The sequence below is a fragment of the Mytilus trossulus genome, chromosome 9 (assembly GCF_036588685.1).
Source record: "Mytilus trossulus isolate FHL-02 chromosome 9, PNRI_Mtr1.1.1.hap1, whole genome shotgun sequence".
NCBI lineage: Eukaryota > Metazoa > Mollusca > Bivalvia > Mytilida > Mytilidae > Mytilus > Mytilus trossulus.
The window spans coordinates 18837949-18851865 of record NC_086381.1 but is presented as its reverse complement, the minus strand read 5'-3'; the positions used below and the strand labels follow the sequence as shown (position 1 = coordinate 18851865).

Sequence of the window (13917 nt, the reverse complement as noted above, 5' to 3'; positions counted from 1 at the left end):
TGTACAACTAATTTCTATAGATATTTTCATAGATTTTTTTTTTAACAACACTATTCAACAATTATTCACACAATCCATGCAGAAAAATATATTTTAGATTTTTGGCATTTTAAATCCCATCTTTGCCAGTCTACGTGAAATAGTTGGCTGAGTTACGCCATATTTTTGAGCGGCTTGTGACTGATTAAGTTTCCCTGAAGTGACTGACAAGATGGCTTCCTCTATATTATTGGGCACATTTCTACCTCTATAACTTGTCCTTCCAAAACCTGAAAAGACACCAAAACAATTTACAAAAGTAATAACGCTATTCAAGGTGACATTATCCCAATCAAAAAACAGAATAAAGCCCCCAAAAAATGTGATTTTGTTTTCATATTCAATCAAAATGAACATTAATAATTCTCATCAACAAATTTACACAATCTACACTTTTCAAAAAGTACAAATAAAATATAATTGATTGGAGCATCTGGCCTTATGGTATTCAAGAATAGCAACCAAAAGTTGATTATTTTGTCAAACTAGCACCATCTATCTTCAAATGGTGTTCCTCAACAGGAGGCAAAACCAAAAACACACAACCACCTTTTATAATAGATTTTTTTTTTAAATTGATAACTTTAAAGTGCAAATTTTCTTCACTTTTTTTTCCTTAGTCAGATTTTTTTCTCGCAATTATTACTACTGACACTTGCAATCTTCACAAGTTTCATTTCAAGTCATTTGATTTCTATCCCTACCTAAATTTTGAAATAAGATTCATTTTTCACACAATTCAACATATTTCCTAGGGTTGAATTCTCCATTTGATCCTGGTTTTAGGAAAACAAGTCTCCAACACTGATACAATAATTTAAATTCAATTCTGGTAACAACACATGTTCAAATAACAAAAATGTTACTTTCACAACAGAATTGGTTCGTTCAGGTTTATAACTGCTGTATCTGTGAGAGTTTATAAAACTATTACTAATAACTACTATTAACTGAGGTATACAGATTGTCTCATAATATTTTTTTGTTCCAGTGTAGTCTATTTATGGAGGTTTCAAATTTGGCTGTGTGCCTAATTGTGACTGTTTAATAGGGAGTTCCTGCGATAATTGTGATTTCATTTTTCTTAATCTTCGAGAAATGGTTGACTGAGTGACATCAAATTTATCAGCAGCTTGCGACTGATTCAGTTTTCCAGTAATTACAGCTAAGATGGCTTTCTCTAAATTCTGAGGTTTGTAAAACCCAATTCGACCTTTTGACCTTCTTATCTCTGAAAAAGACACCAAAAACACAATAAATACACCAGACATAGTGATATGAAACTTATACTGAAATACTATTGCACAAGAAATAAGCTTTTAAACAAAATTTGCCTAACATTTAACTTATTATGTATTCCCAATAACATGAATAACAACTGTGTGAACAATTTATGAACTGATTCACTATCCATAATCAATATTATATAGTACAAATCAATATTTTCTAACAGTAACTTTTCCAGGGAAAACAATTAGATAAAATATAACCTCATGCAAAAATTATATCAAATAATAGTCAACCAGCGATAGGTTATTACCCTATTATTATTATATATTGATGTTTTTGGAGGCGACTTTTCTTCGAACTTGCGCCCTATTTATTGGTATTCACTTAAAAGTATGCTCCGCAGGGTTTGAATATTAATCAACCAAAGATAGGTATTACATCATTTATTGGTATTCACTCAAAAGTATGCTCCGCAGGGTTTGCTCTTGAATATTGATGCTAAATTAGACGACACATAATGATCAAATTCATCGATTTGAATGCTTATAATGACTTTAATTAGTATTTTTACTTCAAAAAGTTAAAACGGTTAACGGTATAAGAATAGAAACAGAACTATTACTTTAAAGACGGAGATAGTTAGGAATGTTATTTATACAATGTTGCCAATATTATTTAAATTTTCTTTGAATGAATTTTTGCAAGCATATCAAATATAATTGTATGAGAAAATGTTACTTGATAACTTTGAAACATAATTCAATAAACAACTTCTGACCTTTTATGCTAAACACTAGACACCACTGAATAGTTTCAATATATTTATTCAGACATTAACCACATAAACTCTCTTTAGAACAAAGAACTAATTCAATAAGTTAGAGTTATCCTTCTTTGTGCACTAAGATTAATTTAGTCATTTAACATCTTTCACATTTTTTGGTCTTATAACAGTATGAAAAATAGACAATCATCTGATCTTCCATTTAAAATATAAATGTCATCAACATGGAATATAAAGACCTAGCTATTGATCGTTCATGATACCATTGTATCTACCAGTATGGGGTTTTTAATTGACACATCTCTGATCTCATGTAAAATGCTGATATCAATTTTAGAATTTGAAGGTCAGACCTCTGACCTTTCATTTGCAGTAATTATTGCAATTTGACCTTTAGTAAATATTGCTTTATCTGTAAGGAATTTAATATGTTGTTTTTGTATGCTTTTATATGTTCCAGCCATAAAGCAATTGTGTATACCTATGATCTAATGTGCAAAAATAAATTTTACATGTGAACCTCCCGACGGGAGTACATAACTCCCGTTTTCAGGGGTCCCCTCCCTTCCTCCCGTCGAAGAGGAAAAACTCCCGTGCAAAAAAAAAATTAAAAGACAATTCACAATGCAGACCATACTAGATTTTCAAAACCTAATGCAAAATACTGGTGAAAAGCAGTTTCCAGATGCACTTATACATGTGAAGATCTATATTATTTATCCTCAGATGAATGATCATCTCATTAGCAATTATACCACAACTATTAAATTCATGCTCTATGATTTGGAGCATTATAATCATGTATGCTATTGTAAGAGCAACATTTTGTCAAGTTCAGTCTGGTTCATTTTTAAACTGTACAGTTGAATATAGCATTTACCTTAATCCCAAAACTAGAGTTTAGCCCATTGTGAATGGATTTTGAAAAGGCTGTTTCATGTCAAGTGCATAACAAAAGTTTTGGTTTCTAAATGCCTTTTTTTTCTGGTAGGACTTTGGTGTTAGAAGAGGGAATTCGTTTTTTTTCCCCCGTACATATGGATGGTACTGACACTTAATACAGTTTTTTTTCCCATACATATGGATGGTATTGACACTTATTACTGGATTTTTTTTTCCCGTACATATGGATGGAACTGACACTTATTACCATTTTTTCCCCCGTACATATGGATGGTACTGACACTTATTACCGGTTTTTTTTCCCGTACATATGGATGGTACTGACACTTATTACCATTCCCCCCCCCCCCGTACATATGGATGGTACTGACTTATTACTGTTCTTTCCCCCCGTGCATATGGATGGTACTGACACTTTTTACCGGAGTTTTTTTCCCGTACATATGGATGGTACTGACACTTATTACCGTTTTTTCCCCGTACATATGGATGGTACTGACACTTATTACCGGGGTTTTTTCCCATACATATGGATGGTACTGACACTTATTACTGTTTTTTTCCCGTACATATGGATGGTACTGACACTTATTACCGTTCTTTTTCCTTGTATATATGGATGGTACTGACACTTATTACCGTTTCCCCTCCCACCGTACATATGGATGGTACCGACACTTATTACCATTTTTTTCCCCGTACATATGGATGGTACTGACACTTATTACCAGGTGTTTTTTTCCGTACATATGGATGGTACTGACACTTATTACCAGGTTTTTTTTCGTACATATGGATGGTACTGACACTTATTACCGGGTTTTTTCCTTGTACATATGGATGGTACTGACAATTACCGGTTTTTTTTCGTACATATGGATGGTACTGACACTTATTACCGTTCTTTTTCCTTGTACATATGGATGGTACTGACACTTATTACCGTTTCCCCTCCCCCCCGTACATATGGATGGTACCGACACTTATTACAGTTTTTTTTCGTACATATGGATGGTACTGACACTTATTACCGTGTTTTTTTTCCCGTACATATGGATGGTACTGACACTTATTACGGGTTTTTTTTCCCATACATATGGATGGTACTGACACTTATTACCAATTTTTTCCTTGTACATATGGATGGTACTGACACTTATTAAACAAGCCAAATAAATTTAAGTGAAAGAGTTTGGTACCACTTTAAGGAATAACTTAAGTGATATTATCCATCTGAAACTTCAACAGAAACTCTTTTTTTTTTTTTTGCATGTCCTTTCTTGCAGTAACCTATCAATACAGATATTCTTATTTTCTGTGTATTGTAAACCCAATTAAACACTATTTTCTCTACCCTTCAGCAGTCCACATTTTTAAATCAAGCCATAGAAGTGCTGTTCTGGTAAATATACACTTTTGTGGATAGTTGTCTCATTAGCAATCATACCACATCTTCTTTTTTATACTTATATATCTGCATTTTGTCTGGTTATTTTCCCACAATAAGTCCTTTCCCAATGTATGTCCCTTAATAGAAAAAAGAAGATGTGGTATGATTGCGAATGAGACAACTCTCCACAAGAGACCAAAATAACACAGAAATAAACAACTATGGGTAACAGTACAGCCTTCAACAATGAGCAAAGTCCATACTGTACAGTCAGCTAAAAAGGCCCCAAAATGACAATGTAACACAATTCAAAGGAGAAAACTAACGGCATAAAAATGAAATGGTTCAGTTTTTTTTTCTAAATTTGCACTACATGATTAAAAGTCTTTTGAACTTATGTCTGGTCTATCCAGAACAATAATTCAGATTTCAATTCAACACACATGTTACTTTTTAACAATTTTTAATGAAATAACTTTGCAATTACATTGAAAGTACAATTATATACAAATCAATCAATAGTAATTAAACAACAACAATATATATCAATGCACCAATGGAATGAAAAACAACTGTCAATACAATTATCAAAATAACCCAGTAGAAAATCGCATTCTCATTATGTAATATTACAACTAATTTGGCTCATTTTAATCTCATTTCAAAATTTTCAAAAATGCATTCTCAGTATAACAATGTCAATAATATGTACTGTCAGTTTCATTCAACTAGATCATGAAATTATAAGATGTGTATGGTTTTGCTGAAGTTTAAATACAAGATTTAAAAAAATTATAATCCCTTGAACAGGTAAGTTAATTAGGTTTGTCTGTAACAAATGGAATCCATGAAAATTGGTATCCATGAAATGAATAATAATGAATCCACTTTGCTAGCTGATTATCCTATCATCTTAACCCTTTTTAAGATAGAAGCATATTCAAATATCCAAAAAATGTGCATCATTTCAGGACACATACTCCCTATATAACAATATCAAAAGCACTTATGTTAATTTGCAATATTTGAATATTAACACGAACAAATTTTCAGTAAATATAAACATTATACTATATTATATACAATACATTACAGAATCACAGAATCGTTCATACAAGATGGACAATCAAGCAGCTTATACAGTTAATATCTTAGCAGCCTTAGTCTTAGTGTACCCTTCTTGCAAAATCTTAGTGAAGTCAGTTCTCAAATTTAGAGTACTAGTACAATAAAAAAGGGTACCAGTTATTAAATTCGGACGACAACTTTCCAAGTATCAAATTCCCCCTTTTTTTCTTTCAAATAAATTTTAAATCTTACAAAAGAATTTCAGACTTAGCTATCTATATATGTAACTGTATCCAATACAGAAAACATCAGCGAATTGAAGTACCCAATACAAAATGATAATTGAAGATTTGGAACTATTACTAAATCAATTTATTTTCTTTTTTTGGTGGTGGTGGTGGTTTCTATGACTTTTTTATATACGCCCCTCCTCGTTTTCGTATTTGGTAAGAGATAGCAGGTTGAGGGACCCCATACAACCTTGAGGCTTGACTTTGGTTGAGTTTGCCATTTACTACTGCCAGAATTGCAAGTTCCATTTTGTCTGGACTATAATATTGTTTTATAGGTTGAGCCTTCTCACATTGCTGACCTTGATAATTCATTGAACAATCTGAAACACAACAAAACAGGATTTAACAGATGAATATATCTACATTTTGATGGATTTCATTATAAATGCTCTAAAATGCTCCATAATGCTCAATACCATGATACAATTTCATTATAAATGCTCTATTTCAAGATACAACCAATAAAACTAACTTCATGAGACCACAACCTTGACCCACTCATCAATTATTTTTTTTAAATCATCCAGTAAATGTATTTGATAATTGTTGGAGTTTACGGATTTTAAAAGAAATGGTTGGTTGAGGGACCCCATATTCCCTAGATGCTTGGCTTTGGGTCATTTTCCCTTCAATAACTGCTTTTATAGCCATTTCCATGTTTTGGGGACTGTATTCCTTTTTAGGTCCTTGCTTTCGCAGAAGACGCCTCTCTGGTTGGACCAAAGAATCTGAAACACAAGAATCGTTTGATAATATTACAAAATTCAAATATGGAGAACCTTTAACATTAAAATTCTTGTTAAATTTTCAATATTTCTATCTGAAGATAAAAACACTACTGTTACATTTCAACAGACAGTTGCAAGTGCTCTTTTATAATTTGTAAAATTTACTACAACCCAAAATTCTTAATTATTTTCCCTGAAAATTGATTTTCAAAAGTCCAACATTAGCTGGCTACAGGCAAGTACAAATACTTATTCAAGACAGAAACAAAATATGAACATATAAAACCCAACACCAAATTTTAAAAAAATATTCAGAAAAAATATATCAAGACATTTTTTTCAATCTACAACAAATTGTTGGTTGAGGAACACCAAATACACGGGCAGCCTGACATTGCGACATACGGCCCGCTAAAACTTCTGCAATTGCCTGTTCCAGTTTTTGTGGCTTGTAATCTCTTCTCCACTGCCTTTTAGCATTAGTACGTGATTGGGCTGAAACATATAAGGAATAGTATCATTTTCTTTTTCCTCTCAGATTTTTTTTCAATATTCATTTTAAATTAATTTAAATTTATACTGTTTTATTCTTCTATCTCGAAATTTAAACATTTTCAAAATCCAGGAACAAAGATGTTCCAGTAATAAAAGCAAGACAAAAAGTCAAAGGCTAAATAATTATCATTTCAAAGAATCATACATCACTATCATACATTTTTGACACTGTAAAAAATAATTTCCATACATATCATTTAAGAGCGACTTCATAAATTATCAAGTATAAGAGCTCTGTATATAGTAATCTATTCAGTCAAAAATTGAAAAAACCTTTTGCAAATCACATAAAAGCAGATGCTCTCAAAACAAGACATTTTAATCAATATTACAAACCAAACAATTCTCTCCGACCAAATAAAAGTTACAATTGGTGTTGAGGCAAATTGTAAGGGTGGAAAAACTAGACAACAAGATTAAAGGCATTTACATGTACAGTATATGCTAAGACATCCATGTTTTATTATCTTGCTTTTTCCTTGAACGTGAAATTCTACAACCAATTGAAGGTTGAGGGACACCATAAAAGAGGGCTGCTTGGGTCTGAGTCATTTTCCCTGCTAAGACAGTTTCAACAGCTTTATCTAAAGCTTCATGTCTATAAGATTTTGGCTTTGGCCCACGTCTTTGCTTCTGATTAAGACTAAAACCCCTTTGAGATGGAAACATTTGAAATATGGGATCTTTGTTTGGACTGATCATTTCTCCTTTCACTTCTGTTTTTCCTAAATAATTCTGGTTGTTAAAAGGTTTCATTTTTCTTTCTCTTTTATGATGATCTGAAACACACAAACAGATATAAAAAGATATGGTATGAGTGTCAATGAGACAATTCTCCATCCAAGTCACAATTTGTAAAAGTAAACCATTATAGGTCACTACCAGTAAGCTTTTACTTCATAGAGTATTCAAAATCAAAATCAATACCAAATTAAAACGTTTCAATTTTGACAATTCCATTCTAAGAGACACAACCTCATTAACCTAAATTATTTGTTTCTCAAGTTTGAAATAAAATCATTGCTGTTTTTTTAGTATAAACAGACAATGATTTTTCAAACCTTCACCCTCACTTTCATACAGGCCTATACAGTCAGATTGGGATTTTACAATTTAAATGTCTTCAATATTTATGTACAGTACTACAGTCAGTTTGTCAAAAAAAAATATAATAATAATCAGTACAATATTGACAGCTTTTATTTTACAACAATTTTACACCATTTCCAACAAACTAAGCCATAGAAACATAGCAACTTGATTGAACTCAAGATTATTATTTTTTTATAATGAAAATAATTGATTAAATTTAAAATGAAAACTTTTTGGTATTTAGCCTTTCCTTACAATCAAGCAGAAATCACTTAATTATCAACCATTATTTACAGCATTGAATGTTCCAATCTTAAGTTATTATTAGCATCAAAATTTGCAACATTTTGGTTTTGAAAGCTAGTACATGGATCCTTGTTACTGAATATACTCATTATATTCACAGTTTTTTCGTTGTAAAATATGTTTTTTTATTTTTTTATTTAAACACCAAATAGCTATGAGCCTTTACATTAATTTCCAATAGCAATCCAGATTGTTTATGTATCAAAGTTCTTATTTAAGAATTGGGCACGTTTCCACAATGAAATTCTGGTAGCTATCGTAGACTGAGGTACTCCAAATGTTTGTGAAGCCTTTGTCTGACTCATTTGCCCAGATTTTACTGCAATCAAAGCATTTTCTAAGTTTTCACGTTTGTACTTCCTTAATTTCCTCCTTGTCTTAATCTTCATATCTGAAAGACATAAATGCACTTGTTAGAAGATTTATAGTCTTTAAATTTTCTGCAGGAAATATTAAACTTTGAATAAATGTTCATTTAATGTTTTGAAGGTCTATTTGAGTTTATATATATGTTTTATTCTGGTAGGCTATCTGGTGGTTTTCTAAACATTCGAGAGCAAATTGTTGTTCTTGGGACCCCAAAATATCGAGCAGCCCTGCTTTTGGACATGTGCCCAGCTTGCACTGCCTGGATGGCCATTTCTAAATTGTCAGGATTATAGACCCAATATCTTCCACTCTTGTGAACCTGTCCAGATTTGTTATCTGAAAGATATACAGTGCAAAAATGTAGTTATTCCAAATGAAAAAGGGAAAACTGAATTTCAGTAATTTAATAAATAAGTTTTGTAACTTTTCCAATATAATACCATAATTTCAAACATGAATGCTATATTATGTTCAAACAAAAAAGCAGCAGGACTATTGTTGAACTAAAATTGCATGCATCAATTATCGGATTTACAGTTCTGAAAAATGTCTTTAGAACTAAGTAAAAACAAAAATTGCAAAAAATCCCCTTTATTCTATATGTAAATTTTTTTAAATCTGATTCATTAACTTCTGCAAGATATGACTAAAATCCATAATAAATGTTCTATACAAATCAATAAACCAAAAAAATGCAGTTTGAAAATGCAACAAAAAGTTATCCTCCAAACCGTCTTTACAAAAGTCAAACTGAACTCGACAGTACATTCTTGTCAACAAATTCATCACAACACATTTTCTTTGTCTTGAAAGAAAAAAAATTTCCTCAACCGTATTCTTTACTCATCCAAGTAGCTTTAAATCAAGTCAAACAATGTAAATGTCATAGTCAAATGTAAGGAGATGGAATGTTTGAGAAAACAATATCACTGTTTATAAATGTCATAAGAGAATGGATCTATTTTCTGAATAATGGCGGTAGTAAAAGTTTAGATGCCCCCATTTTAGAGATCCTAGTGGAGATAGTTGACTGCGGTACTCCATATTGATGGGCAGCTTTGTTTTGTGACAGTCGTCCCTCAAGTACTGCTTGCACTGCCTCCTCTAATTTTTCTGGACTATATTCACGCTGTTTCTTCTTTCTCCAATACACGGAGAAATAGTCTGAAAGATATATGATAGACATAAGAATTACTCCTGTCACAGTCTTATACAAAGCCGCCACCAAAATGAGTAGTCAACAACTTTTACTTTTATTTACTGATACAGTTTCCAAAGAGAAGTTATAGCTCTTCAAAATGTTTTACCAATTTGTGGTCATTTTTCAAGTTGAAGTTGAATACAGGGATTTAAGGTACTTGTCAATGAAATAGTAAACCAAGAAAAGTTTTCACCAACCGACTAAGACAGAAGGTCATTTAATGTCAAGCTCAAAAACAGACACTATCAAATGCAATTATTTGTATCTGCCATTAATGCTAATTGGTATAAATAGCTTCCATGACAAATCATGTATATGAATTCTCAACTCATAAAACCTGTTACACATTTTGTTTTATCAGTAACAACAACAAATGCAATAAGATAACCATAAGTGAATTAATGCCTGAAACCCATAAAAGAAGAAATATAACAGTTAAAGACATGTAATCAAAGAGGAGGGTGAATACATAATCAAAGAGCCAAATCATTTAAGCAATAAAACAAAGGACTTTTACATAGCCATATGCATCTGATATGTAAATTTACTTCATCTTTCCATTTCAAAAGAGCCAATTTTCCTTGATTATTTGATTCTGTACATAATCTTTTTGATGTCCAACTTTTGGTCAAAGTAGTGTTCAAAATCTAGTCTAACCATACTTCAATAAAATGAAAAAGTGCTATATATTTTTATTATACTATTCCAAATACATGTACAAGCAAGCAGACTTTGTGATCATTATTATTTACAAAATGCATAATTTTTTTCATCATCAAATAACTCCATCAGCAACTAATACATTTAATTTTTTTTGCATTTTTCAGTTTTTCTAAGTTTTTTTTCAGTTTCATGCTCAAAACTAATTGTGAAGAGTTTCAAGTTGTATTTTGATCTCTTATTTTTCTAATTCTCCTAGAAATTGTCTTTTGTGGCACACCATAAACAAAAGAAGCTTTATTCTGGGACAAAACTCCACTTAGAACTGCAGCAATTGCCTGTTGTAAATTTTCATGGCTATAACATCGAATCTTCCTATATGGTTTGTCTGAAATACATATAAATTAGTTGTAATTCACTTTATATAAATAAGTTGTAATTCAATTGTTTTGAAATTTACATTCAATTATAATCATTTCTAATAAACATTTTATTCTCATTCCTTTTAGGCAAAAATTAAAACAAATACCTTCTGGACTTCTTCAAATTTTATACATTTTTATATCATACCCAAAAAATAATAAACTTAAAACCTGTATATCTGCACACAAACTTTACAGCAAAAAATAAGCAATGTAAAAACTGTTATGACCCCACATTTTCAGGACAGTTAAATTTGATTAAAATTAATAATCCACTACAAGTTCATACTATTTAAATTTTAGCCACACAAAACCACAATAAACAATTGATTGACTAGAAAATACAGCACATACATGATGAAAATCATTTATTTGACAAAAAAAAACATATGAAAAGATGAATTTAACCTTAAAATAACTATCAATTTTCAAAAAATAAATTTCAACTGCAGTTCATTTGACCACTACAATAAACTTCATACAAGTAGTCATAACTGATTTCAACAAATCTTTGAAAAACTTCGACATTTAAGCTTATTTACCTTTATCATAATTACATTTCATTTTAGATAGTAACATCAACATTTATGTTAAATAATGAAATTACCTCAATACAAAACATGATTGATAATCAATATTGCTGATTTAAAATTGTGAATTAAAATTTTAGTTTTACAGCAGTCAAACTTCATTTGTTTCTTTCCGCTGATCACATATTTTTAGTTTTGCATTTGGCATAGCGTGTAGATAATGTTGTAGCCGGTATGCCATACATTCTGGCAGCGTCAACAATTTTCATATTTCCATGACATATAGCCTCCATCGCTCGTTCCAGATCTTGTGCATCATACTTTTTATATCTTGTACTACGATGGCTTCTTTCAATGAAACGTGAGCTTAAACCTGCAAGACATGCAATTTCATTTAGACACTGGTATTTAAACTTGTGTGACATCTACTTTACAAAAGATACTATTTAACATTCAACCATTTACAATGAAACATGAACTTTCTGCTTGCATGACCTTTCTACCCGCTATTAAGACAGATAAACTGTCAAGCATTTTTGTACCTTTGACCGAAACATTGAAAAAGACCATGATATTCAACAAACATTTGCAAAACATGAATTTATGTAAGCATTTTTTTTTCTATACAAAAGTACGGAAATGTATTTTGATTGCCAATGAGTCAAAATAACCTTGTTGTAGGCAAGCTAATTAAGTCACCTTCAACCAATTGAGCAAAACACATCATCAACAGTCACTTATAAAAGGCCATAAGATATATATGGAAGTTTAATACACATGTGACTGGCTATACAGTCCTTGCATGCTCGTTCGGCCAACAGATGAAACCAATTCAAACAACAAATTATTTTACATTTAATTGATATATAAAGATTGATTTCTACAAACTGTTATTTACAAAATGTTTAGTTTCAATTAATATGGTCAGTTCTGTTTATTTTTTGTTTATTTTATTACTTTTTATAAAAAAAATGGCAATGTCCATTGTAAAGTTATTCATTAGAGTGGAAGTCACTTCTTGCAGTTTTGTCATCTCTTTCATAACTTTTACACAAGTTATCGTAATAAAAATCCACAACGATAAATTAGGGCTTTAATTTTTTCACTCGTCCTGAAATAGTTGTTTGTGGAACACCAAATACCCGAGCAGCTTTAGACTGTGTCATTGTTCCAGACATAACGGCATTAATAGCTCGCTCTAACATCTGAGGACCGTACTGCCGTCTCACTGGTAATAAAAGGCCCATTGCATCAGTCAAGCAAGATTGTTCTGAAACATACAAACAAAAGTCCAGTGTTTCTTGCATGTCAAGATCTGCATGTGACAACATTTGTGTGTCATAAATGTTTCCGCAATATTCAAACAGTGTAGTTTTGGCTTAAAATTGCAACTGCATAGACAAACACAAACTATAAAATTTGCACCTGTTTTCCTTAGGTTAAAATCATAACAAAATAAGATGAGACTTCAATTTAAAATATTCTAACTCTTTATAAACTCAATACAAATATCAGATTTGGTAAGATTGCAAATTAAACAACTATCAACCAGAGATCAAAAGACAAGGACGGTTACTACCACAGATCACCTTATGGCCTTTAACAATGAGCAAAATCAAACATTGTAGTGACAAAGCAATGACAAGCACTTGATTACAAGTTCCCGAGTCATCTTTTATCATTTAGTTTATAATCTATATATTTTGCAGGTTTTTACTATTTGTTTGATGGGATTAACATCACATTAAAACATCAGTAAAATGTTATTCAGGTCAGTTTATTTGGTAAACATGCACAGACTTTCAGCGAACAATTGATGCACAATTTCATGTTCTGTTAGATGTTATCTACTGTAATACGAGTCCATCAAGACTTTAAATCATACATTGACTACCTATACAACTCAACCACAATGATAAACATAAGCAAATGAAATATTCTAGCACAAGATATTGATGGTTTAAACATTAATTCAGATCATCCAATTTCAAATCAACTTTTTTTTATTATCTATTTTTCACTTGTACTGCTTTTGTGATCTGTAAATACTATTTTCTTCAAATTGTTGCTCCCACAGGCAAATCTGAGACAGTTTCGACTACCATTAATGCAAATGATCAGCGTATTGCTCTCCATTCGAATGGCCTTTTTTGGCTGTTTCAAATCTTCTGGTTACCAAGTTATATATTGATCTGTTTTCTGTACTTTGGATGGGTCTGATTGAATGCCTTGTCCTTGTTTTGTTTTTATATACACAGCCCACTTGTTGTTTTGTTTTTAAATACACTGCCCACTTATTAGGTTTTTTTTTTAAATACACTGCCCACTTTGTTCTGTTTTTAAATAC

At 31.3% G+C, this 13917-nt stretch overlaps 1 protein-coding gene across 11 annotated transcripts in view; it reads right to left on the bottom strand.

Annotated features, from left to right (window-relative positions):
* LOC134685251 (zinc finger and BTB domain-containing protein 17-like) overlaps window positions 1–13917 on the bottom strand; it is a 140838-nt gene that overhangs the window by 70873 nt on the left and 56048 nt on the right. The window contains exon 5 of one of the 11 annotated variants that reach the window (XM_063544828.1): window positions 46–269. The exons of 5 other annotated variants lie outside the window; for them this stretch is intronic. In XM_063544828.1, the coding sequence (XP_063400898.1) occupies window positions 94–269 (176 nt within the window). In that variant the 3' untranslated portion in view covers window positions 46–93. Of the gene's footprint in view, window positions 1–45; window positions 270–1021; window positions 1271–6550; window positions 6931–9700; window positions 9922–10793; window positions 11007–12640; window positions 12841–13917 lie in introns of those variants that run through there. 5 more of the 11 variants (XM_063544791.1, XM_063544829.1, XM_063544803.1 and 2 more) reach the window with 5 other exon arrangements.